General features: G+C 39.0%; 1 protein-coding gene across 1 annotated transcript; it reads left to right on the top strand.

Moving 5' to 3' along the window:
- On the top strand, positions 1-27708 carry CTH (cystathionine gamma-lyase). The gene is made up of 12 exons (XM_002750954.7): positions 1-306; positions 4081-4162; positions 6510-6605; positions 9390-9499; positions 12375-12506; positions 16895-16952; positions 17216-17293; positions 18977-19129; positions 20938-21059; positions 22550-22602; positions 26428-26566; positions 27135-27708. The coding sequence occupies exons 1-12, from the start codon at positions 139-141 to the stop codon at positions 27159-27161; spliced, it is 1218 nt and encodes a 405-aa protein (XP_002751000.1). The 5' UTR covers positions 1-138; the 3' UTR covers positions 27162-27708.
- The last annotated feature ends 276 nt before the right edge of the window (positions 27709-27984 follow it).

Genomic DNA, 27984 nt, shown 5'->3' on the forward strand with positions numbered 1-27984 from the left:
GGCTTTTGTACGCTGGGTGTCGGCTCCGCCGGTCGCTCTTACTCCTTTTCTCCTGCTCCGTCTGTCTCTCCCAACCCCGGACGCCCGGCTTCCTGGTTATATTTTCCTTATTTTTCCTCTCTCCTTTCGCGGTTCAGCATGCAGAAAAAAGACGCCTCCTCACATGGTTTCCTGCCTCACTTCCAACATTTCGCCACGCAGGCCATCCATGTGGGCCAGGAACCAGAGCAATGGACCTCCAGGGCTGTGGTGCCCCCCATCTCACTGTCCACCACGTTCAAGCAAGAGGCGCCTGGCCAGCACTCGGTGAGCTGGGTCTGTCTGGGGCTGTTCACAGTTGGGCGGGAAGAGAGGCTTATGAATTTAGAAGGCATGTAAGTAATTTATAAGATGACATATAAATTAGGAAGGCAACTGAAAGATGTTTCGACACTGTAATTCTTGCAGTACAGCTTTGTGCAGATGGTCCAGTGATCGTATTTGTTTTGATGAACAGGACTGGAAGGAGCTCTTTGTCCACCTTGCCATATAGATTTGGGCTGAAATTCACATGATTTTGACAAATTTGCCATTAAAAACCGAAGGTCATAAATTTTTTGAATTATCTTTAGCAGCATAAATTTTAAAAATGTAGTCCGGAGTCAGCTTAAAAAATACTAAGGGTCTGATAATCTGACTAGAATTAAGATTGTTCCCAGTACCTGTATCAATAGTTAGTGAGTACCTACTATGTGCCAAATACACACTAGTATATACCATGTGTATTGCATGCATTGTCTCATCTAATGCTAGCAAAAACCCTAGTCTGAACTGAATTCTCATTTTTTCCAATAAAATAGCTGAGATTTAGGGAGGTAAGTATCTAGCCTTAAAGTAGTAAGTATTGGAGCTGGGATTCAAACTTTAGAAACTTTAGATTACTTTAAGAACCAACTCCTAGGCACTCAGCTACACTATGCTATCTCTAATAATGCTAATAACAATTTAGCCTGTTGCATCATTTAAGCAGTGTGGCTTAGTGGTTAGGAACACAAGTCATGACCAGGCGTGGTAGCTTACGTCTGTAATCCCAGTACTTTGGGAGGCCAATACAGGTGGATCACCTGAGGTCAAGGTCAGGAGTTCGAGACCAGCCTAGCCAACATGGTGAAACCCTGTCTCTACTAAAAATACAAAAATTAGCTGGGCACTTTTTGTATGCCCACCTAAAAATTAGGTGGTGGGTGGCTGTAATCCCAGCTACTTGGGAAGCTTAGGCAGGAGAATCTCTTGAACCCAAGAGGTGGAGGTTGCAGTGAGCTGAGATCTTGCCATTGTACTCCAGCCTGGGCAACAAGAGTGAAACTCTAACTCAAAAAGAAGAAGAAAAAGAAAAAAAAAAGAACAAGAACACAAGTCATATAGTCAGAGGCTAGTTTGAGTTCTGACCCCACTTCTTCTGAGCTGGGGAACCTTAGGCAAGTTAGTTAACCTATCAAAGCCTCTGACTGATCCTGTATAAGTGGGGATAATAATAGTACCTACCACATAAGTTGCTGAGATGTATTTAAAGGTGTATGGTACATAATAATTAATGGTAATTTGTTTTTTATTGATGTTCACATTTACACTATTTCCATTTGATCCTCAGAACAACCAGGTCTACTTTTTATAGGAAAGGAACTGACCCAGTGTCATACATGAATGATCTGTAAATCCTGTGAAAGAGCCTTGTTAATCACATGCTTTTTTTCCCCTTTTGGTGGCATACTTGATGGATCTTATAAGGATTTGGAGAATTTAAAAGTTGCTGAGATTTGTAAGAATTAGTTAAATTCCAAAGCCTTGATTATGCTTTGAAAACTACTTTAGTGTGTTCTATAAGTTGAGTAAAATCCTTATAGACAGTCCTGTGTTTTGTGAGATGGAGTTCAAAGGCCATTTCTACAACTGGCTTAAAATGCTCTTAACTACTGTATTTTGGAAACAAAATATGTACACAGCCTCTCTTTCAAACATGCAGTTTCTTGTGTAGGGCTTAATAAATGTGTAGCTGCCCAAGCTTTGGAACTTAGTGTAAAAGTTAACCATTCAGATGTAATATTAATAGTTAAATATTTCCAGGAAACCAGCAGGGATGGTTAAATCCATAAAAACTCTGCTTAATTTTTTTTTGAGATGGAGTCTTGCTCTGTTTCCCAGGCTGGAGTGCAGAGGCGTGATCTTGGCTCACTGCAACCTTCTCCGTCTCTTGGGTTCAAGCAATTCTCCTGTCTCAGCCCCCACTAGTAGCTGAGATTACAGGTGCACACTACCACTCCTGGCTAATTTTCATTTTTTCTGTAGAGATGGGGTTTCACCAAGTTGGCCAGGCTGGTCTCAAACTCCTGACCTCAGGTGATCCACCCACCTCGGCCTCCCAAAGTGTTGGGATTACAGGGGAGAGCCACCTCACCTGGCCTCAACAAAACCTTTTTTTTGAGACAGAGTCTCACTCTGTCACCAGGCTAGAGTGCAGTGGCATGATCTCTGCTTACTGCAAACTCTCGTCTTTCCGGTTGAAGTGATTCTCCTGCCTCAGCCCCCACTAGTAGCTGAGATTACAGGTGCGTGCCACCACACTGGCTAATTTTTGTTTTTTTAGTAGAGATGGAGTTTTACCTTGTTGGCCAGGCTGGTCTCAAACTCCTGACCTCAGGTGATCCACCTGTCTCGGCCTCCCAAAGTGCTGGGATTGCAGGTGTGAGCCACTGCACCTAACTCAAAACTTTTAAAAATTATTATTATTAATACTGGGAGCTTCTGAATCAGAAACAAAGGTGAAAAGAGTGGTAGTGTTTTGTTTTGTTATGTGTTATATGAAACAGAGGGAGAAAATTATAAGACTTCTAATTAATGTTCAAATCCTGGGTTTACAATCTGGCTTTGACACTCCCTAGGTACTATTACATTTGACTTCACTTTCCTCAAAGCCAGTTGTAAGAATTAATAGAGTGACAGGATGATTATAGATAGCAGGGTGCCATATGTGTAAAAGGAGCATAATGCAAATTTTTAAAAAGTATTGTGTGGAGCTGTTTTCCAGGAATTGCTCCCTATGTTTTGAGTCACCTTTGTATGGCCAAGATGTGAATGAATGCTGAGCATTTGTAGGATCTGATCACAACTTCCTGTTGTATGCTAAATAGAACTTGAGTCAACCTGAGGAGGTGGCTCACACCTGTAATCTCAGCACTTTGGGAGGCCAAAGTGTGGGAGGGTTGCTTGAGGCCAGGAGCTCAAGATCAGTCTGGGCAACAGCTAGATTGCCTCTACAAAAAATAAAATTAGAATATTAGTTAGGCATGGTGATGTGCATCTGTAGTCCTAGCTACCCAGGAGGATTGAGATGGGAGGATTGCTTAAGCCCAGGAGTTTGAGGCTGCAGTGAGTTATGATTGATTCACCGCACTCTAGCTTGGGCAACAGAGTGAGGCCCTATCCATTAAAAAAAAAAAAAAAGAAAGAAACTTGTATCACTTAATCACTTATTTCATGGGAAATGAAATACAGGTTAGAATTAGGTTTACTCTATTGTCTCATGCAAGTCACTTTTCCTAATATTTCCAGATTAATGAAGAAAGGTGAATCTAATGTAATAAAAATACTACTAATAAAAAATGCCATTTATTTAGTGATTAGCCTGTGCTAGGAAACATGCAGCGAATTCATGCATTATCTCATTTTATCATCATAACAATTTCATGAACTAGATGTCTCTGTTATTCCCATTTTACAGATGTTGAGATTGACTCTTGGAAATGTGAAGTAATTTGCTTAGTGTCATGAAGCTTATAAGTGGCAGATACAGAATTCACATAGAGTTTGTTTGACTTCAGAGCCTCTTCACTATAGCCACAGCAGTGTTCTCCTTTGTGTAATAGCAAGATATATCATGACTACAGAATAGAAACTCGATATGGTAGGGTGACACTGTAGTTGTCTACGTTAGGATTCCGATAATAAACTTAAGTCCCTTAGGGTGAAACTGTAGTTGTCTATGTTAGGACTCTAATAATAAACTTAAGTCTCTTGGGATGAACTTGAACTTGTTTTCTTCAGGGTTTTGAATATAGCCGTTCTGGAAATCCCACTAGGAATTGTCTGGAAAGAGCAGTGGCAGCACTGGATGGGGCTAAGTACTGTAAGTAATTTCTATTTCACAGTCTAAAATCGATTTTTAATAGAGAAAAACCATAGAAGCACAGAATGTAGAACTGAAAAGAAACAGATTCGCTAGTTCAAAATTGCTGTTCTACTGACTTTGAATTCTTTGCCCAAGGTCCCTCAGTATAATATGCATATGTGTAATCATCAGGTTAAAATACATATAAATAAGGGAAAAATGAATAAGGGAAAAAATACACATGAATACTACATTTATTATGTATAAATCCTATCAGTATAAATAAATAAATGGAAATTAAGTTCAATAATACTACCTATTAGAATATAAACTCTTTTTTTGAGATAGGGTCTCTCTCTTTGTTGCCCAGGCTGGAGTGCAGTGGTGTGATCTCTGCTCACCTCAACCACCTTCTCCTGGGTTGAAACATTTTTGGTGCCTCAGCCTCCTGAGTGGCTGACATTATAGGCGTACACCACTACAGCTGGCTATTTTTTTTTTTTTTTGAAATAGAGTCTTGCTCTTGTCACCCAGGCTGGAGAGCAATGGCATGATCTCACCTCACTGCAACCTCCTGCTCCTGGGTTCAAGTCATTCTCCTGCCTCAGCCTCCTAAGTAGCTGGGATTACAGGTGCCTGCTACTACACCCAGCTAATTTTTTGTATTTTTATTAGAGATGGGGTTTTGCCATATTGGTCAGGCTGGTCTTGAACTCCTGACCTTGTGATCTGCCCATCTCAGCCTCCCAAAGTGCTGAGATTACAGGCGTGAGCCACTGCACCTGGCCATGTTTTCTGATTTTTAGTAAAAATGGGGTTTCACCGTGTTGGCCAGGCTGGTTTCTAACTTCTTGGCTCAAGTGATCTGCCCACTTCAGCATCCCAAAGTGCTGGGATCACAGTTGTGAGTGACCGCACTTGGCCTAAACTTTCTTGTACTCTGGTTTATTCACCTAATAATTTGTGCCTAAGAATAGCATTAACGTTTTGTTTTTTTGTTTTTGTTTTTGAGATGGAGTCTTGCTGTGTCACCCAGGGTAGAGTGCAATGGCTGGATCTTGGCTCACTGCAAACTCTCCCTCCCGGGTTCAAGCGATTCTCCTGCCTCAGGCTCCTGAGTAGCTGGGATTACAGGCGTGCATGACCACCCCCGGCTAATTTTTGTATTTTTAGAAGGGATGGGGTTTCACCATATTGGCCAGGCTAGTCTCAAACTCCTCACCTTGAGATCTAATTGCCCCAGCCTCCCAAAGTGCTAGGATTACAGGTGTGAGCCACTGCACCCAACCAGTTAATAAACTAAGGTTTATTAACCCATGCTACTCTACTCTCAGAGATTAGGGATTAACTCCCTGAACCTTTTTTTTTCATGGAGGGAGTCTTATGTATTCATTATCCTTACATTTATTAGACAAATCTCAGGTCTAATGGTGACTTTTGTTAAAATATTTGCTGAACTGCATATTCATATAATAAATGTATGATTCATATCTTTGCTCTATTCTTTATGTTTGAAATTTCTTTTTTTTTTTTTTTTGAGACAGTGTCTCTCACTGTGTCACCCAAGTGGAGTGCAGTGGCACAATCTCAGCTTATTGCAAACTCTGCCTTCTGGGTTTAAACAATTCTCCCACCTCAGCCTCCCTAGTAGCTGGGATTACAGGCATGTGCCACCATGCCTGGCCAATTTATATATATATATATATATATTTTTTTTTTTTTTCTTTTGAGACGGAGTTTCACTCTTGTTACTCAGGCTGGAGTGCAATGGCGTGATCTCGGCTCACCGCAACCTCCGCCTCCTGGGTTCAGGCAATTCTCCTAGCTCAGCCTCCCGAGTAGCTGGGATTACAGGCACGCGCCACCACGCCCAGCTAATTTTTTGTATTTTTAGTAGAGATGGGGTTTCATCATGTTGGCCAGGCTGGTCTCTAACCCCTGACCTCAAGTGATCCACCTGCCTTGACTTCCCAAAGTGCTGGGATTACAGTCATGAACCACCATGCCTGGTCTGAAATTTCTTTAGTTTGCTATTTTTAAACTGTAAGTTAAAAGACAATACGTCTTTTATCTCAGATATTTGTAAAGAATTATTTCCTTAAAGTGTTTCAGAGAAATATTATAACCAAGGCAAAACTGATGTTAACACAAAAGTGTCTGCCTACATTATATATTTTTTATTTTAAAGACATCTTATTCTTTAAATAGAAAGGGAGATTTTGTCATGGTATTAATCATGGGCCTCTGGCAACTCAGCCATCACCGCTGTCCTATCTGCATTGAAGTAAGTCAGGTAAATACTGGAGGTCTTTTTTAACCTTTAGGTCTAACTTTTCAGCTTACTCTAACTGTATTTTTATTTTAGGTTTGGCCTTTGCTTCAGGTTTAGCAGCCACGGTAACTATTACCCATCTTTTAAAAGCAGGAGACCACATTATTTGTATGGATGATGTGTATGGAGGTAAGTGACTCCTCTTGTTTGTATTGTGTAAACTTATATTTTACAGATAATAAAGTGAGCTCTGAATTATATTAACAATATTGCCAGTATTTGTGGTTATTTATTATATTTTACAGGTGTGACAAGCACCTCAGACTTGGCAAAAGAGGAGCATAAACACTTAGGGTCCATGTTCTGGAACTGCTTATAAAAGAGATTATTTATTTATTTATTTGTTTATTTTGAGACAGGATCTCACTCTGTTACCTGGAGTGCAGTGGTGTGACCTCAGCTCACTGCAGTCTCTGCCTCCTGGGTTCAAATGGTTCTTGTGCCCCAGCCTCCTGAAAAGCTGGGACCACAGGTGTGTGCCACTACACCCAGCTAATTTTTATATTTTATGTAGCGACGGGGTTTCGTTGTGTTGGTCGGGCTGGTCTGGAACTACTGAGCTTAAGTGATACCCCCTTCCTGGCCTCCCAAAGTTTTGGGATCTCAGGCATGAGCCAGCTCACCTGGTCAGAGATTATTTAATAAGAATAGTATTTAAGCTGCTAGAATGAATACATAGGACCTGATCAACTTGCAGACACATTGTGCTCTAGAGAAGATAAGATTTAGAGAGACAGTATTCTCCTGTAACTTAATTTTTACCTGCAATAAAGGTAAACTACAACCTAGGTTACTCCAAGAGCTCCACCCTGCACATTCCCTCTTGCTTTTTATTTTTTGTTTGGTTACAGGGAAACTTTTGAAAATTTGTTAAGAGATATGGGCCTCTTTTCCCAAAAAATGTTCTTAAGACTATACTCAGTGATTAGCATTTTATTTTAGGAGTCTCACGGATTGAACCCCTGAAGCCCATCTATTTAAGGAGATCCAAATTTAAGAACTTCCATTCTAAAGAGATTAAATGTTAGCTCTTTAAAGTGGTGAATGTGGAGAAGACAGGATTGCCATTGCCTTTAAGCCCACTGGTTTTTGTGTTTAAAACAAAAGCGAGGAATTTTGTGAATATACATATACATCTATTCTAGATGCTTCCAAATAATTAAAATGTGATTTCTAGCATATTATCATTTTATCTATTTCCTATCTGAACAAAAAGTTAAATCACCAAGTCCTTTAAAACAGCTGTCCCTGAGGCGGGGCGCGGTGGCTCACGCCTATAATCCTAGCACTTTGGGAGGCTGAGGTGGGTGGATCACGAGGTCAAGAGATCGAGACCATCCTGGTCAACAAGGTGAAACCCTGTCTCCACTAAAAATACAAAAATTAGCTGGGCATGGTGGTGCGTGCCTGTAGTCCCAGCTACTTGGGAGGCTGAGGCAGGAGAATTGCTTGAATCCAGAAGGCGGAGGTTGCAGTGAGCCGAGATTGTGCCATTGCACTCCAGTCTGGTTAACAACAGTGAAATTCCGTCTCAAAAAAAACCAAAAAACAAAAAAACAGCTGTCCCCAACCTTTTTGGCACCAGGGACCAGTTTTGTAGAATACAGTTTTTCCAAGGGAGGGGGGATGGTTTCAGGATGAAACTCTTCTACCTAAGATCATCAGGCGCTATTTGGATTCTCATAAGGAGCAGGCCACTTAGATCCCTTGAAAGTTATATTGTCAGAAGGTGCGCACAACCTAGATCCCACCCATGAGTAGTTCTCAGTAGAGTTCCTCCTGTGAGACTGGTGCTACCGCTGATCTAACAGGAGGCTGAGCTCAGGGAGTCCTAATGCTCACTTGCTGCTCACCTCCTGCTGTGCAGCTGGGTTCCTAAAAGACCATAAACCTGTACCTGTCTGTGACCTGTGGGTTGGGGACCCCTGCTTAAAAGGAAGATACTCTTAGTAATCATTTTAGACTTCAGAAATTAGCACAATGTTTTGTATTTTATTTTAGTTTCTTAAAAAATTTTTTTTCCTATTTATTTATTTATATTCCCAGACTTGAGCCAGTTTATTATCTTAGTTTCTTATATTAACTCTTGAGTTGAAATTATAGACATATCAAACTTTTAGATACTTTTATGATGCATTATAAAAGTCTCATGGAAAACATAGGTATAAAATTCTGAAAATCATTGATTTTTAAGAACTCTTTACATTATTTTTCAATTTTATATTATGTAGGGTCAGTCTACATACCATCAAAAGTCTAGTTTCTCGTTAATGACAGAATATTTCTTGTTGTTGTTATTATCAAGTTTTCTTTAAGTTTTTATGTGTAAAAATCAAGTCTAGGAGTGTTTATTAAAAATTATTCTAAGTCAAATGATTTATCTTCTTGCACTGTAAAAATCTGGTAGTTTGATGTATATTGTCTCAGTTTTATTGATCAAAACTTTCAGAACTATGCAACATAAAGATCGAAAAAGTGCAAAGAATAGTAACCAATTCTTTTTCATTACAAAGTATATTGAAATTTATTTCGAACATTTCATTGACATTGGTTCATTTAGTTTAGAGTTGAGAACTAGGTAGAAATTGTTAAAAAAGATAAGATGTTTCAGGAAGCATGCCACTTAGTGGAGATTGGATGTTTTGAGAAACATTATTTGCTTCATGTTACTTTTAGATCTCAAGTGTGTCTTATTTGACTCTTCAACCTTTAAAGTCCAAACCTTATTATTCTTTACTATATCAGATAGCCAAATTCTTTAACCAAACTAGAATTGCTTTTAGTTGCATTTTTCTTGGTGACTGAGAGTTCCTTGTATTTTGTAAGTGTTTATAAGTAGAAGGTTAACATTTATACGTGAACGTTTCTTAATGCAATGTTCTTTCCATTTTATCTGATTCTCTTCTGCCTCAGGTTCAAACCGGTACTTCAGGCAGGTGGCATCTGAATTTGGATTAAAGATTTCTTTTGTTGACTGTTCCAAAATCAAATTACTAGAGGCAGCAATTACACCAGAAACCAAGGTAACTCAACTAGTTTTAAGTTTTGCCTGTTTTTCCTCTGATGTTTTGTTTTTCAACATTTCTGTTTACTAGATGGTATAATTTAATGTGAATAACAAATTTTATCATACGCCATTGGAAACATCAACAAAATTAAGATAGATTGTCATCTCTGGGGTATTATAGCATAATGGTGGTACATGATTTCTGGAGTGGAATTCGAATTTCAATTCTGTATCTTAGTTGGTATATTATCTTGGGCAAATTATGTAACCAAAGTCTCAATTTCTTCATTTGAAGAATGGAGATAATTATACTAGTTTTATAGAGAGGGGAGTGTGAGAATCAAATGAGATAATGTATATGAAATGCTTAGTGTAGTTCCTGGATCCATAGTAATTGTTACAAAAATTTCTATGCAAGAGCACATAATTCTTAATGGCATAGCCAAAACAGTATTGATAAAGCAAGTCATCACAGAGATTGGATTATAGGATTATAGAAAAGGAAGCCTGCCAAATCCCCAAACCCTAAGTACAGTGGCTTTGGTGGGCTGTAAGGGATACTGCCCAGATACTAGTCAGATGTAGAGAATGGGCCACAAGCAATCTTTAGCTTCCATCCTGGGAAGTTTGTATGCCTCCGGAAGGTGTTTTGTGCCTGAGTGAATAGCATATGTGATATTCTTTCTTGGGGCCTCATTTAAATTCTGTGTGGGTAAAAGAAGGACTACTGTCTTTTATAAGTCAGCTGTTTACAACTTTTTGCTAATGATTAAAATGTTAGAATTGTACCCAAGATTATGTTGCACTGAACACTAAAAAATGAATGTCTTTTCATGTACAAATAATTACTTTGCACATTAACATGGGTGAGTTTTGGGTAATTAAGTTGTATTTTTATCTTGCTTGGGAGAAAAGACACATTAAAATAGCTGGTCTGAGTCTTTTTTTTTTTTTTTTTTTGACGGAGTCTTGCCCTGTCACCCAGGTTGGAGTGCAATGGTGTGATGCTCACTGCCACCTCTGCCTCCCAGGTTGAAGTGATTCTCCTGCCTCAGCCTCCCAAGTAGCTGGGATTTCAGGCGCCTGCCACCATGCCCAGCTAATTTTTTTATTTTTAGTAGAAACGGGGTTTCACCATGTTGGCCAGGCTGGTCTTGAACTCCTAACCTTGTTATCTGCCTGCGTTGGCCTCCCAAAGTGCTAGGATTATAGGTGTGAGCCACCACGCCTGGCCCTAGTCTGAGTCTTTCTAAGGGAGGAAAGCAAATTATGAGTATAGTAAATCTTGTCAACAGAACTTTATATAGTGACTCTACCAACTTGAATTAATGCATTTTTCTTCCTAAAATATCAGGTTATTCATTTAAAGTAGAATGTTTAACTCCATGTAAAACCTACCTTTTATTTAGTTAGTTATTTTTATTTTTTAAAATTATTAGTAGGAATAATATATCTTTAGCAGGAATAATTTTTATAGATTCTTTAAATAATTCAAGATTTTTGTTAGAATATGTATGGTTTTAACCATCTTATCTTTTCCATAGTGAAACTTTAAAGTCGGAAGAGTATTCAACCAGACCCTTTGCACATTTAAATAATAGGTAATAAAAAAGAATCAGCTGGGCACAGTGGCTCACTCTTGTAATCCTAGCACTTTGGGATACTGAGGCAGGGGTACTGCTTGAGCCAGGAGTTCAAGGTATATAGCAAGACCCTTTCTCTGCAAAAAAAAATGGCTGGGCATGGTGGCACATGCCTGTAGTCCCAACTATTGGGGAGGCTGTAGTAGGAGGATCACTTGAGCCTGAGAGGTCGAAGCTGCAGTTAGCTGTGGTCATGCCACTGCACTCCAGCCTAGGCAACAAAGTGAGACCCTGTCACTTAAAAAAAAAAAGTAATTCAATATAATGGCATTTTGTTCAATAAATAGAATTCTTTTCTTTGGTCTTTTTGATAACTGTCAAGCATCTACCATGTACCTGAGTTGTTGTAGGTTTTGAGATATAAAGGTCATTGTTACTTTTTTTTTTTTGAGACGGAGTTTCGCTCTTGTTACCCAGGCTGGAGTATAATGGCGCAATCTTGGCTCACCGCAACCTCCACCTCCTGGGTTCAGTCTATTCTCCTGCTTCAGCCTCCTGAGTAGCTGGGATTACAGGCACGCGCCACCACGCCCAGCTAATTTTTTGTATTTTTAGTAGAGACGGGGTTTTACCATGTTGACTGGGATGGTCTCGATCTCTTGACCTCATGATCCGCCTGCCTCGGCCTCTCAAAGTGCTGGGATTACAGGCTTGAGCCACCGCACCCGGCATTGCTACTTTTTTAAGTAGGCAGCAACCAGGTTTTCTGTCGTGGGTGTCACTTTTCTCCTTTAGTCTAAAGCCCATGCTCTTCAAGTCTTAGGTTCTTCTTCTACAGTTTCTAGGGTTCCTGGCATTATTTAAGTTCATATTAAATATATTTTTGGCATCATAGGGATAATTCTCTTTCATTAAAACTCTAGGATGTATTCTTGCACAATCTATGTTATTTATCTTTGAGAACAAAATTTCCAGACACTGAGCTGTGTCTTTGGAATACACTCTTTTTAACGAAAAACACAATAATTAACTTTAGTACTTTTCTATTTATATGTACATTATCTTACTTGATCTTTGCAAAAATTCTGTAAGGTAGGTATTACCAACCCCGTTATACAATAGGATATATTGCATACCTATGGCTTCAGAAATTTGTGGTGAGGCTTCTACTCATTTTTGAATCTCCCAACATCATCATCCATGCATTTCCATTATATTACGTATCTTCCCAGATTGTTAATGATATATGAGATATATGTTTGTAAAGTATATTTTTATAAACTCTTGTTATTTACTGAATGACTTTAGCTGGTTTGGATTGAAACTCCCACAAATCCCATCCTGAAGATGACTGACATTGAAGCATGTGCACATATTGTCCATAAGCACGGAGACATTATTTTGGTCGTGGATAACACTTTTATGTCCCCCTATTTCCAGGTAAATGAAAATAATTTTTTTGGGCACATAAGTCTGTAATTAGGAGAGAAAGGACTTGCTTAAATTAAAATCATGATCTAATGAATTAAACTCATGAAAATTAAACTCGTGAAATCTAATTATAAGTAATTATTTACTGGACAGAGAATTAAATTTGGACCTTTTCTACCATGAGATAATATCGTTTCAAACCTATGTTAATATCCTCTATGGTACTTTGTGTGTTTTATTAAAGCTTACCAGTTCTCTTAGGATATGTAAATCTGAAGACATGGCCTTATGATGTGATTGAATCTGCTAATAACGTTGTACATAGTAAGGACTTGAATGTTTACACATTGATTACAAATCAGTCATGTTTCCGTCACCTTGAATATTTTTAATATATATATTATAAAAGAAAAGTGATGCTCAGTGATTTCAGTATATGTAAAACATATTATTTCTCCTATTTTCTTCTAGTTTTTATTACTTCAGCATTCCATATACTGTGCCTAGATGTCTTTAACTTATCATTATTTTGAACTTTTACTTTATTTATTTTACTTTATAGCTGTAAGTATTTATAGCACTCCTGTGTTAGTCTCTTTGGGCTGCCATAACAGAATACCATAAACTCAGTGGCTTATAAACAGCAATTTATTTCTCATAGTTCTGAAGGCTGGGAAGTCCTCAATCATAGTGCCAGCAGATTCTGTGACTGGTGAGGGCCTGCTTTCTGTCCATAGATGGAGCCTTCTTGCTATGTCCTCATATGGTAGAAGAGACAAGGCAGTTCTCTGGCGCCTCTTTTTTCAGGGTACTGTATTAGTCCATTTTCACATTGCTCTAAAGAAATACCCAAAGACTGGGTAATTTATAAAGGAAAAGAGGTTTAATTACAGGAAGCATGATGCTGGCATCTGCTTGGCTTCTGGGGAGGCCTCAGAAAACTTACAATAATGATGGAAGGCAAAGGGGGAGCACACACATCACATGGCCAGAGTAGGAGCAAGAGAGAACAAGGAGGAAGGTGCTACACACTTTTAAACAACTAAATCTCACAAGAACCCACTCACAGTTGTGAGGACAGACCCAAGGGGAGTGGTGCTAAACTATTCATGATATAGCCACCCCCATAAACCAGTCACCTCTCTCCAGGCCCCACCTCCAACATTTGTGGATTACAATTTAGCATGAGATTTGGTGGGGACACAGATCCAAACAGTATCAGGCATAAATCACCCTAATCACCTCCCAAAGACCCACCTCCTAATAACATCACACTAGTGATTAGATTCCAACCTGTCAAGTTTGGAGGACACAAATGTTCAGACCATCGCAGCTCTCTTTAAGTGTTTCTTTCCCTACCTGGCCTTCTGCATTTGTTTCTTCCCCAGACTACCCCTCCCATACATCCTCCATCCTTTATTTGTTTCTCTGTCTTCATCCTGTTTTCTGTTTTGCTGTCTTTAGTAGATCACTTTGGGATCTCTTTATAGTTAACTTGTTTCCTGCCTTTTCCCCACAGGTTCTCCCTCTCTTTCCTCCGAGTAACCCAACCCTTTCCTTTCCTTGTTAGGAGTTACCTTCTTCCTGCCTGTACCTTGTCACCTTCCTCATGCCAATGATGGGAATTTGCTTCATTTCAGTTTGGATTATTCTAGTTGAATTACTCAGAATCATATCATCCCTTAGTAGCCATATGTTGTTTCCATAAGCAAATCTCTTCCTGAAAAAAATTGTCTCATTGTCTTACCTTCATGAAAACTGAATATATTCTCTTTCTTCCCAGTCTTTTGTATTCTGGATCTTCTGTATGTCTCATGAAAGGCAAAATAGACCTACCAGCATGAAGCTTCAGAGTAGCACCTCTGGAGTCAGGCAGTCTGGGTATGAGTCCTGGCTCTACCAGCTTTTTAATCTGAAGGATCTATCTCATTTTTCTTAGTCCCCTTTGCTCACGAGTACGATAAGAGCCATTAAAGGTACTGATTTTATTGAGTTAGGTAAAGTATTTTGTATAATGCTTCCCTGGGTTACATAAAGTCTGTAGCATGATTCTCAGCAGATAATGAGATCAACAGGTGTTAGTGATTTGGTTTTTATGTTTTCTTCTCTTTTGGCTGTAGAGTTTACAGAATGTTAGCACTAGAGAAGACCTTAGACCTCATCTACTTTTGACTCCATCCCTTTAGAGATGTGCAAACACATATGCAGAGAGTGCTTTGGGCAATACTTTACCTAAAGCATCCTATTTTTGAAATACCCTAAATAAAATATTCCCATTGCCACCTATACTAATATCTTCCAAAGACTAAACAATGCTAGTAAAATACACACATACTTCTATGTTTAGGAAAATGTAAATGGAAAGATGCTGACAATGTTTTTTTTTAAGACAGAGTCTTGCTCTGCTACCCAGGCTGGAGTGCAGTGGCGTGATCTTGGCTCACTGCAACCTCTGCCTCCTGGGTTCATCAATTCTCCTGTCTCAGCCTCCTGAGTGGCTGGGATTACAGGTGCCCGCACCATGCCCAGCTAAGTTTTGTATTTTTAGTAATGATGGGGTTTCACCATGTTGGCTGGTCTTGAACTCCTGACCTCAAGTGATCCACCTGCCTTGGCCTCCCAAAGTACTGAAATTACAGACATGAACCATTGCGCCTGGCCTGATAATGTATTGTTAAGTGGAAAGTCTACAACTTTCATTGTAAACCAAAACATTTTAAGACTAAAGGATTAACCTACAGGACATTATGTTGAGTGAAATAAGCCAGGCACAGACAGACAAATATGTCATGATCTCATTCATGTGTGGAATCTAAAAAATGTTAATCTCATTGAAGTAGTGAACAGAACAGTGGTTACCAGAGCCTGTGGAGGGGAGGGTGGAGGTGAGGACAGATTTACAATTAAAAGGAGGAATAAATTTTGGTGTTCTGCTGCACAAAAGGATGACCATAGTTAACAATAGGATATTACATGTATCAAAATAGAAGAGAGGCTTTTAAATGTTTCTACTACAAAGAAATGATAAATATTTGAGGTGATGGCCATGCTAATTACCCTGATTTTGCACAATTATACATGTATTGAACATCTTATTATACGCCATGACTTAAAGGATTAATTTACAGGAACATTAGGTGGAAGGAAACAATTTAAAAAATTCCTTTTATTTTTCTTAATTCTCCAAATTTTAGACTTTTTTTCCCCTTTTTCTCTCTTTTTTTTTTTTATTTGAGACAGAATCTTGCTCTGTCGCCCAAGCTGGAGTACAGTGGTGCCATCTTGGCTTACTGCAACCTCCGCCTCCCTGGTTCAAGCAATTCTCATCCCTCAGCCTCCCAAGTAGCTGGAATTGTGGAGATGTGCCACCATGCTCAGCTAATTCTTTTTTTATTATTATTTTTAGTAGGGACAGGGTTTTGCCATGTTGGTCAGGCTGGGCTTGAACTCCTGGCCTCAAGTGATCCACCCACCTCAGCCTCCCAAAGTGCTCTGGGATTACAGGTATGAGCCCCCATGCCCAGCAAATTTCTTTCTTTGTTGTTGTTTTTAAGATAAAGTCTTGTTCTGCCACTCAGGCTGAAGTGCAGGGGCTCGATCATGGTCCATTGCAACCTGAAACTTCTGGTCTCAAGCAATCCTTTTGCCTCAGCCCCCTAAATTGCTGCAGGTGTGAGCCATCCCCCAACTCCCAACCATCTAGATTTCTTATAATATCGAATACAATGTAAATGCCTTATAAATGGTTGTTATACTATATTGTTTAGGGACTAATGACAAGAAAAAATCTGTACATGTTCAATATAGACATAACCATTCTTTTTTTTTTTTCCAAATATTTTTTATCCATGGTTGGTTGAATCCATGGATGTGAAATCCACACATAGGAAGGGTAGAGTAATTGGGAATCAAGATCATGGCAAACCAAATGTGAATAATCACAGCATACATCATGAGGTTTTAATGATTAAAGATCTAAGCAGATAAGTTTATACTTACTCTACATAAAAATTGCTGACTGTTCATGTTAACTATTTAATATGTTTTATGAGTCATAAAATACCAATGTCTCTACTGTAGGTAATAAATTTAGAGGCCTGCCAGCAACTGCTATAAATAAACAGGTTTAAGAGACAAGTTGACCTGCGCTTATCTGCTATTTCAAGAAACTTGTGCCTTCAGATTAAATACTGGGTTCAATACTTTACATTTTTCTTTGGAGGGAGGGAGGCAAAGGAGGGATAATATCAGAGATTAAAAAATTTTAAGATGCACATATTTTTGCAAAGTTAGTATTGATTAGGATAAGAATGGAATTTACAATTGCAAGTAGGCAGGTAATGAAGCATATTTTCAAATAGTTTCTCATTTAAAGTAAAAAAACTTGTTTCTTTCAGCGGCCTTTGGCTCTGGGAGCTGATATTTGTATGTGTTCTGCAACAAAATACATGAATGGTAAGACGCGCACAGTGTACTCTGACTGACGTTTTCACGGATAGGTGGAAATAGCGCAGGGCTTGGCTTTTGATCCCTTTTCTTTGATTATTTTGTAAGTCTTTTTCTGTGACTTAGGTAGAAAGTAAGGAAAAATCCTTATTTTATACAGCTTTTTCCCTGAGAGTTTTTTCAAGTGAAAATCACATTATAGAAATTATAAAGTAAAGAGTAAACGTAATTGTTTCTAATGGAAGTTTTTTTTTTTTGTTTTTTGTTTTTAGGCCACAGTGATGTTGTAATGGGCCTGGTGTCTGTTAATTCTGAAAGTCTCCATAATAGACTTCGTTTCTTGCAAAATTGTAAGTATTAAAAAGTCCAGATTCCCTATGATGCTCTCAGTGACTACATTTGATATTTATATTTCCACTAAGTGTTGTGAAGTGATGGCATTCTAATAATTTATGAAGAAATGAAAACTAGAGGAGAAAAATTCTGATTTTATTATTTATTTGTTTATTTATTTATTTATTTATCTTTTTTAGATGGAGTTTCACTCTGTTGCCCAGGCTGGAGTGCAATGGTACAATCTTGGCTCACTGCAACCTTCGCCTCCTGGGTTCAAGCAATTCTCTTGCCTTAGCCTCCCGAGTAGCTGGGATTACAGGGGTCTACCACCACGCCCAGCTAATTATTTTTATTTTTAGTAGAGCCAGGGTTTCACCAGGTTGGCCAGGCTGGTCTTGAACTCCTGCCTTCAGGTGATCCACCTGCCTTGGCCTTCCAAAGTGTTGGGATTACAGGAGTGAGCTACTGAGCCCTGCTAAAAAAATTTTTCTGATTTTAGAGAAAAGTAGTATAAAAATAGTTATAGCAGCTGGGCACAGTAGCTCATGCCTGTAATCCCAGCACTTTGGGAAGCTGAGGCAGACGGATCACTTGAGCTCAGGAGTTTGAGACCCTCCTGAGCAACATGGTAAAAACTTGTCTCTACCAAAAATATAGAAAAATTAGCCAGGTGCACTGTTGCATGCCAGATACTCAGGAGACTGAGGCAGTATGATCCCTGAGCCTGGGAGGCAGAGGTTGCAGTGAGCTGACATTGAGCCACTGCAATCTAGTGGACAACAGAGTGAGGTCCTATCTCAAAAAGAAAAAAAAGGTTATAGCATATTAAGGCTTTATGACATGATATAAGAAATGAGTTTTGTTGTTTTCATGTCCATCTTAATTATAATCATAATTTGATAAAGCTTTAGTGAATTTAGAGTTTCAAGACAATGGATTTTTTTTTCTTTTTAAAAATTATATTTGAAATGAAGGCTTTCATATACTATGCCTTTTATCTCAGGAATGATGGTTAATTTTAAATAGCACTTACAGTATAAACTTACATTTTTCAACAAATGTCTAAACATCATTTCCTCTTTACATTGCTTAGTTTATTTCCAGTATGGTTAAGGATTAAACCATTGCAATTTTGACAGGTAAGATATAAACATAACTAGGAATAAAAATATCCTCCAGGAGAGAAACCAAAACTTATTGCTTGATAAGTATCCTTTGGTTTATAAAAAGTAGAAATGAGGTATATATCCTGGAGGTATGTGAAATCATTGGCTGCTTTGCACAAAGGCTAAATAGAGTGTTTTAGAATATTCAGTAATTATAGGACTTGAACTGCTGTTTTTCTCTGTATGTTGAAATAATTTTTCAAAGAAATACAAGGTTAGGCTATGCACAATTTTTGATTTTATTAAAATCATAGAAAGGACTATTTATCTTCCTATTTGAGAAGTTTATATCATTGTGCTTTTACTTAGTTTTAACATATTATTTGCTTCCCCTCATTTTAAAGTAAATTTCTCTAAGCATATTCTATGCTTTGTTCTCGTGCTTCTGATTTGATATAGTATTTTCATCCTAGAACTTAAATTGAGCTTTACACCTAGCTTCTGAGAGTCACTATAATGAAAAAGAGAAGCCAGATAATTTCTTGGCCATACCCTGCCTTCAGACTAACCTAGGATGTGTTCATTTCACAGCTCTTGGAGCAGTTCCATCTCCTATTGATTGTTACCTCTGCAATCGGGGTTTGAAGACTCTACATATCCGAATGGAAAAGCATTTCAAAAATGGAATGGCAGTTGCCCAGTTCCTGGAATCTAATCCTCGGGTAGAAAAGGTTATTTATCCTGGTATGTTAATTTGATTTCTAAGCAGATATGCTTATACTAGGATATTAGCAGTTATCCTGAGCATCATGTTTATGTAACATTTATTTATTAGTTAGGTGCTCTCACTTACTGTTTATGTTCATTTATTACTGAGCACTACCATGTGTCAGGCTCTGAGGTGGGTCTGGTGGAAGGAAGACAGACATGGTCTCTACCCTTGTATTGCCTCTAGCCTAGTGGATGCTTGGATATTAGAAAATTAGTTTTATGCATTAGATGTTCCTGTGGTGGTCTGCGATTTGAAGTCTTGTGTATATCTATTCAAAGATTTTAACATTGGACTTCTCAGTTGATTTGCTTATAATCTTGTCATTCTGCTATTCAGCACTAGCTCTCATTTTAATCCGATAAAGGTGTGTCCCAGTTGAGACTTGATATTAGGTGCCAAAATTTCCGAGGTTCTCTTTTTTTTTGAGACGGTGTTTCACTCTTGCCCAGGCTGGAATGCAATGGCACTATCTCGGCTCACTGCAAACTCCACCTCCCAGGTTCAAGCGATTCTCCTGCCTCAGCCTCCCAAGTAGCTGGGATTAAAGGTGCCCGCCACCATGCTTGGCTATTTTTTTGTATTTTTAGTAGAGATGTGGTTTCACCAGGTTGGTCAGGCTGGTCTTGAACTCCTTACCTCAGGTGATCACCTGCCTCGGCCTCCCAAAGTGCTGGGATTACAGGTGTGAGCCACCGTGCCCCAGCCCATGAAGTTCTCTTCTGTTTTTAAATTTCTTCACCTCTGCCAGCATCTAGAAATGCTTCTGTGGAGTTAGCTGACTTACATATTAACTTTCTGAATTTATTTTTACCAGTCTTTTAAGTTGTTCCAAGAGCTGTGAAATGAACACATCCTGGGTTAGTCTGAAGGCAGGGTACGGCCAAGAAATTATCTGGCTTCTCTTTTTCATGGTGGTGGTCATAAGTAGTTCTTTTCTTTTTAGATCCTATTGAGGGATTTAGCCAGGTAGTCTAGAATATATAGAAAAACTAAGACTGGTCTCTGTCCACAAGGAATTTAGGGAAACCAAAGCATAAATACATACAAAACTAGATGCCCTATATGTACTATAGGTAAAGAGCTATTGATTGGTATATATTTTGGATGGAGGGAGAGAGAAGGGTTTGAGCTATGCCATGAAGAATGGGCAGAATTGGTTAAAAGGGAATAGACAAGGTATTGGAGATTTATTCAGGAAATATTTATTAATTGCCAGCTATGAGCCAGGCTTTGCCCTAGGAACTGGGATCCAATTAGTAACAAAAGAAATGGATTTGCCCTCATGGAGCAACTCTGGTGGCTAAGACAGATAGTAAGTGAGAAATCACAGGATATAGGCCGGGTGTGGTGGCTCACGCCTGTAATCCAAGCACTTTGGAGGCCAAGGCATGCAGATCACCTGAGGTCGGGAGTTCAAGACTAGCCTGACCAACATGGTGAAACCCTGTCTTTAAAAAAATAAAAATAAAATAAAATAAAAAGAAATTACAGGATATAATTAACAAGGGATGTCCAGGTTGGAGGGACAGCGTGTGCAAAGGCCCTGAGATAAAAGGGAGTCCACTGGTGCTGGCATAAAGAAAGCTGAAGAGGGAAGAAGAGATGAGGCAACATGAAGCTGGAGAGAAAGGGGCCCGAGCAAGTAGATGCGACCATGGCATAATCCTCATCTCAGGCTTATTTGCAATTTATTTAAGCAGCCAGTGAAAAATTCCCCCACACCCACAAAATTACATGTTTGATTCTGAAATACGACTCTTATTATACCTTATGATTACAGGGCTGCCTTCTCATCCACAGCATGAGTTGGCGAAGCGTCAGTGCACAGGCTGTACAGGGATGGTCACCTTTTACATTAAGGGCACTCTTCAGCATGCTGAGATTTTCCTCAAGAACCTAAAGGTAACTTACAAAAGAGTTTTAAAATTTTAAGAGGTAAGGCCTCCTTACAGTAGTTCACCATCTCTCACTTCTACCCAACCCTGATAATGTTTTTGTATCTGCAGGTTATATTCATAAACCTCTTTTTTATGTAATGCATTGGTTGAAAAGGACTTAAACAACAATGGTACAGTAGCAGACATCAAAATATGTTCATTTGCTTAATTCTCCACATACTACAGTCAATTTGAGAGACACAGAGTATTCCAATGCATTTATTTAAAAGTGAAACCCTTTTTCAGATGAAATAGGTAAAACCTTGAAGTAGTGTGCGGTTAGTGCAGTACAAGACCTGTTCTGAAATCCATCCTATGAATGGCTTTCCAAACCCTGTGCCTCCTAGGATGCATCTGCCTGGGGTGAGGCCTTCGTCTAATTTTTAAAAAGGCAGGAGGAGGTTCTCAGGGGCCTTGAGCAAGAGTCCTATCCGATTGCATACACTCGGCTTACCTTCAGCTCAGAATAGATTAATAGAAAGCTGCCAGATTAGTCTAAGTGTTCCTGGTGTCACCCTAATTTAACATAGTTATGGAGGTAACTTTTAAAACATTCTCAAAGTTTTATGACACTATGACAGTCCACATAAAAACAGTGCTTTTTTTTCCCCTCCTACTCCAGTAGGGAGTTAAAGGATGTATTTCATAAGTGATACATATTAATAAGGAAGTATGTATAACTTGGTATAACTTGGTAAGCATTTAGAGACTTTTAAATTTAAGTGGTAACCACAGAGCAAAGTCTCAAATGCAATAATTTTTCTTTTTTTTAGACGGAATCTTACTCTGTTGCCAGGCTGGAGTACAGTGGCATGATCTTGGCTCACTGCAACCTCCCAGGTTCAAGCAATTCTCCTGCCTCAGCTTCCCGAGTAGCTGGGATTAGAGGCACTTGCCATCACACCTGGCTGATTTTTGTAATTTTAGTAGACACAGGGTTTTACCATGTTGGCAAGGCTGGTCTGGATCTCCTGACCTCATGATCCACCTGCATCAGCCTCCCAAAGTGCTGGGATTATAGGCGTGAGCCACCGCTTCTGGCCACTTTCGTTTCTCTTTTTTTTTTTTTTTTTTTTGAGGCAGAGTTTTACTTTGTTCGCCAGGCTGGAGTTGAGTGGCAAGATCTTGGCTCACTGCAACCTCCACTTCCTGGGTTCAAGTGATTCTCCTGCCTCAGCCTCCCAAGTACCCGGGATTACATACAGGTATGTGCCACCATGCCCGGCTAATTTTTATACTTTTAGTACAAAATTACTAAAAGAGATGGGGTTTCACCATGTCAGCCAGGCTAGTCTCCAACTCCTGACCTCAGGTGATCCACCTGCCTTGGCCTCCCAAAGTGCTGGGATTACAGGCATGAGCCACTGTGCCTGGCCTAAAAACATTTACTGTTTTTTTGGATTTTAGTATTTTTATTTTACTAGAAGATCTAAATTCATGTTTTCTTTGCTGTAGCTATTTACTCTGGCTGAGAGCTTGGGAGGATACGAAAGTCTTGCTGAGCTTCCGTAAGTACAGTTTTGTTTTTCTGTGTATTTTAAACTTGATGTCAGCTTTAATGATTGAAAAATAAATATGATAAGGTCAGGGATAATTAAAGATATTTAACAATAAGAATAGCATGGCATTAATCAGAATGGACTCTAACCCTGTCAAGATGGAGACCCCGGTAAAATCTCATGGCCGGCTACTTGTTACGTGAGCGGTGTCCTCCCAAATGTTGCTTCCTTCCCTGCTCTGTCAAAAAGAGAGTCCAGTTGTAGTTGTATTCTGGGATCTCTGACTTCTGACCTCTAACCTAGGGCCACTGTTCTACCCTACTCAGCCTTAGAGGGGACTGGAGGCTTTGTACTAGAAGATGATTAATGATTATCATTCATTGATTACCTGTCCCACCAAGCATTCTGTTTTCAAGGCTCTTTAGGAAACAGAAAATGTGTCTCTGATGAAACCATGCCCTTGATTATTAGAAAAGAGCCCTACTAGATATTGTCAAATCTGTTTGTTTTCTGTTCTCTATGGGATAAACCTTTAATATCTCTATGTTGTTTACAAGACAAATCTGAACCCTATCTGGGTACCAGGCCCTTCACCAACTAACCCAGTCAATTCATCTAATTTTATCAAAGCATCAGAGGATATTGGAAAAACAAGCAGCCTAAGATCATACAGTCCAACACCTTATTTTACAGGCAAGAAAACAAAGATCCAAAGAGTTGAGCTGATTGACTCATGTCACACAGGAACATGTTAGCAACTTCAGTCTTGGCTTTGCAACAGAGACAGTGAGGGGAGGTAAAAAGAGCCTGGATCTGGATTTCAGATCTGCTTTCACCAATTAGTTAACCTTTTTTATTTTTTAAGGAGTCTTGTTCTTGGGGCTCATGCTGGAGTGTAATAGTGCAATCTCGGCTTAATGCAGCCTTCACCTCCCAGGTTCAAGCCATTCTCCTGCCTTAGCTTCCTGGGTAGCTGAGATTACAGGTGCCTGTCACCACACGCTGTTAATTTTTTGTATTTTTAGTAGAGAGGGGTTTCACCATGTTGGCCAGACTGGTCTCTCAAACTCCTGATCTTGTGAACTGCCCACCTTGGCCTCCCAAAGCACTGGGATTGCAGGTGTGAGCCACCGCACCCGGCTAGTTAACCTTTAAATTTCCATTTTTTAACACATACAATGGGATTAATAATTAGTGATTATCAGCCTGGTGCAGTGGCTCATGCCTGCAATTCCTGTACCTTTTGGGAGGCTGAGGTGGGTGGATCACTTGAAGTCAGGAGTTCAAGACATGGCCTGGCCAACATGGTGAAACTCTGTCTCTACTAAAACACACACACACATACACAGACACACACACAAAATTAGCTGGGTGTGGTGGTGTACACCTATAATCCCAGCTACTTGGGTGGCTGAGGCATGAGAATTGCTTGAACCCAAGAGATTAAGATTGCAGTGAGCTGAGATTGCGCCACTGCACTCCAGCCTGGGTAACGCAGCAAGACTCTTGTTTCAAAACAAAACAAAACAAAACAACAATGAAAGATTAATGATTACTATTTATTGATTATCTGTCCCACCAAGCATTCCTGATATATATATAGCCTTTGTTGTACGCTACTATGACCATATGTTGTAATTATCGCAGGGGTAAGTCAAGATCATAACCAATTTTTAACTGTACTAAATATATACGGTGTGTTTCTGTGCTTCATTTTCATAAACATTTATGGAATAACTGGTTATGTAAGTATTGTGTGCAGAAATATCAGGGCCCACCAAAGTTTAGTCCTATTTTCTGTCTTTATATAGGAGTTTACAGTTAGAAAGTCAGGAAGTCTCACAAAGTTAAAAAAGATATAACCAAATAATGATTTTAAATAATTTGTGTAACACAGCTGTTTGTTAGTCTTTCTGGAAGATGCCTGCTAGTAAGTTTGGATGCACAAGAGGGCACACTCAGCATGTGAAATGGGTTTGTTTTTATAGTAATGAAATGGATTACCTTAAGACTCTCATGTTTAAAAAAATTGTCTTAAAATAAATCTCTTCTGATTTATTTAGGGATTTTTGTTGAAAGCTGCTTGGCCCCTAGATACTTGGGTTTAGGATATAACCCCAATTTCAGAGAATGAGTGGATTTAGGTCGGGGCTTGTCTTTTCTATCACCCTGCATTCTGTGTCTCCCAACTCTGCTGCTAATAGTGCAGCATTGCAATAAGGGAGGGAGGAAGTGAAGCCAATGTGTATTAGCTTAGTCTTCCAGCCTCACAACACATATAACTCTGTGATCTTAGAAAAGTTACTCATCCTCTCTAAATCTCAATTTCCTTGATTGTAAAATGCAGACAACACTGTACATAGCTCTTAGGTTTGTTGGGAGAACATGGGAAAAAACTCCCTAAGCCGATGCCTTGGTTCATACTAAGTATGAACCCAATAAATGTTAGCACCTACTATGAATTATTACCTTTTATTAGGTATCTGCTACATTCCAGGTGCTTAGAAGTGTTTTATACATGTTCCTGAAATTAATGCCTGTGACAAACTTTTAAGACAGGTGTTATATCCAATTTTTATTCATTAAAAAAATGAATTCATGCACATAAACCACCTAGTAGAGTACCTGCCTCATGGTAAAGACATAGTAGGTACATCTATTATTATTTCAGATAAGAAAATAGGCACTGAGGATGAGTAACTTCTCTAAGGCCACATAGCCAATATGGGAGGGGCTAAGATTCATACACAAATTTGTTGGTCTCTGAGACCTGAGTTCTTATTTCTACATGTGCACACTCTTTTAAGAAATTATGAGTCTCCCAGGGCAGAACATTTTAAGATGTATGTTTGTGTGTAAAATCTTTAGTAGTGTGATAAAGGAAGATATCCATCACTCAGACCACAACTGAGATTTTTTTCCCCATGGGCCTCACGTAGGAGGAAAAAGCAGCTTAGGTATTGATTTTGCTGGTGGTGGGCAGGGAAAGGAAGAGTGGTTGGTTGTCATACACATACTGGGGCTAAGACGCTGAGCCTCTTCTCCATTTTTCCTCACAGAAATTTCTCCTTCCCTTAAACTTTGGCAGTCTTTTTGTCTATATTTGTTTGGCATTGTTTATATAGACTATTTTGTTTTGCCAATTGTCATAGTTTTTAGCTCCTGCTTTGTTATTTAAGGTAAAGAAAATATCTTATTCTTCGTTTCCCAATTTTTTACTGCAGTGCTTGACATATTATGGGTGCTTTTCCTTTACATCTGTTGATCATGGTAATAAGCTGCCAGATGGTTTGAAAGATCCTTCAAGGACTCTATGCCAGGAGTCATATTGTGGAATTCTGAATGTTTAGTGGTTGCTACTAGTGATTCTTGGTGGTCTTTCTCCGATGTGAAGGAAGAAAGCCCAGTTCTGGGTTGATCCAGAGGAAACTAATTATGACAGGCTCTTGGTCCAAGTAGCAGTCCAACAGGTTGGTCATGGGGTACATGATTTCTGGCCAAAGCCTCATTTAGGCAGGTTTTGAAATCTACACACTGGGGAGGCTATGCCTTACCCTACTGGGGTGCTTGACACACAACTTTCATTATTTGGATTGAGTGTATATCTTACTGATGATATAAACAGGATTAAAAAAAATCTTGCTTTTCACTTAAAATCATGGCCAGAAGAGGTAAGTTTCATAATTTTCTCAGTTTTTGGCTGTTAATTATAAGGGCATGCAAAATTTGATATTTGGAGCTTAAAAAATTTGAGGGCAATTTCAATTTAAGAGACAGAAACATGCTTCCGCTGACACAATATAGTGATGAAAACTTTGCTCATGTCTTCTTTAGGGCAATCATGACTCACTCATCAGTTCCTAAGAAAGACAGAGATGTCCTTGGAATTAGTGACACATTGATTCGACTCTCTGTGGGCTTAGAGGATGAGAAAGACCTACTGGAAGATCTAGATCAAGCTTTGAAGGCAGCAGTAAGTCTTATTATTGTGTGTGTGTATATGTGTGTCTACTTAATCTTGGGCATGGGTGTAACTATATTTACAAAGAGTGGTCTCACTGTGAATGCTAAAGCTTTTGTGTTCCTATAAAAGACCAGGTGTATAAATGTACAGGGAGCTCAGTCAAAGTGCATATTTAAGCATGGTAATAGGCTGGGCGCAGTAGCTCACACCTGTAATACCAGCACTTTGGGAGGTGGAGGCGGGTGGATCACCTGAGGTTGGGAGTTCAAGACCAGCCTAACCAACAAGGAGAAGTGCTGTCTCTACTAAAAATACAAAATTAGCTGGGCGTGGTGGTGCATGACTATGATTCCAACTACTTAGGAGGCTGAGGCAGGAGAATCACTTGAACCCGGGATGCAGATGTTGCCATGAGTCGAGATTGTGCTATTGCACTCCTGCCTGGGCAGCAAGAGCGAAACTCCATCTCAAAAAAAAAAAAATAAAGGATTGTAGAGGTCAGAAAAAAGACTTCTTGAGGAGGTAAAGCTTTGGCCTATATGTTTAATAACATTTTTCTTGTGCACTATTATTACAGCACCCTCCAAGTGGAAGTCACAACTAATATTCCACAGCTGCTGTTAGAAGCTACTTCCTGCGAAGATCAAATCTTCCTTGAGTAATTAAATGGACCAATAATGAGCCTTTGCAAAATTTTCAAGTGAAAATTTTAAGGCACCTCATTATCTTTCATAACTGTAATCCTCTTAGGGATCCTCTCTGGTAAAAAGTTTTCTGTAAGTCATAATTACAGGGCAATTCTGTTAATATCTTTTTGTTAATTTTGCTATATGTTTGCCTCTGAAGGAGGTGAGATTTGTGCTGCTTTGGGGGATCATGCTCTTTTTTCATGTCTAAGATTGATTTTATTCATGTTTACAATGTAATGGTAATTCATTTTTGATGTTTTGTGAAGAATTTAAATTTAAATGAATTTTCTTAAATAAATTGTGATTTTTTTTGCATATTGTTGAAAAGAACATTAAAAACAATGGTTTACACTTAATCACCATAAGCCAAAAATCAAATACTTGAAAAGTTTACTGTGAAATTCTACTGATTTAAGATTGTACTTAATATTTTTAAAAAAATAAATCTAATTATCAAATGCAGCTCATTGTGCTATTCCTACATTAACCTATATTCCTGGGTCCTTTTAATTCCCAACTACTGCTCTTAGAGGTCTTAGCCTTGTATGTTATTTTTTTTTTATTGTTTTTACTTTATTTGTTTATTTTTATTATTTTTTTTCGAGACGGAATCTTGCTCTGTCACCCAGGCTGGAGTGCAGTGGCATGATCTTGGCTCACTGCAACCTCCACCTCCCGTGTTCAAGCAATTCCCCCGCGTCAGCCTCCCAAGTAGCTGGGAATACTGGTGCGTGCCAC

Source organism: Callithrix jacchus, chromosome 7, assembly GCF_049354715.1.
Source record: "Callithrix jacchus isolate 240 chromosome 7, calJac240_pri, whole genome shotgun sequence".
NCBI lineage: Eukaryota > Metazoa > Chordata > Mammalia > Primates > Cebidae > Callithrix > Callithrix jacchus.

Excerpts from the sequence above, each read along its gene's own strand:
- CTH (XM_002750954.7), top strand. The coding sequence starts at position 139 with ATGCAGAAAAAAGACGCCTCCTCACATGGTTTCCTGCCTCACTTCCAA. Across the intron at positions 21,060-22,549 it reads TTTTCCTCAAGAACCTAAAG|CTATTTACTCTGGCTGAGAG; the intron begins GTAACTTACAAA and ends TCTTTGCTGTAG. Across the intron at positions 22,603-26,427 it reads GAAAGTCTTGCTGAGCTTCC|GGCAATCATGACTCACTCAT; the intron begins GTAAGTACAGTT and ends TGTCTTCTTTAG.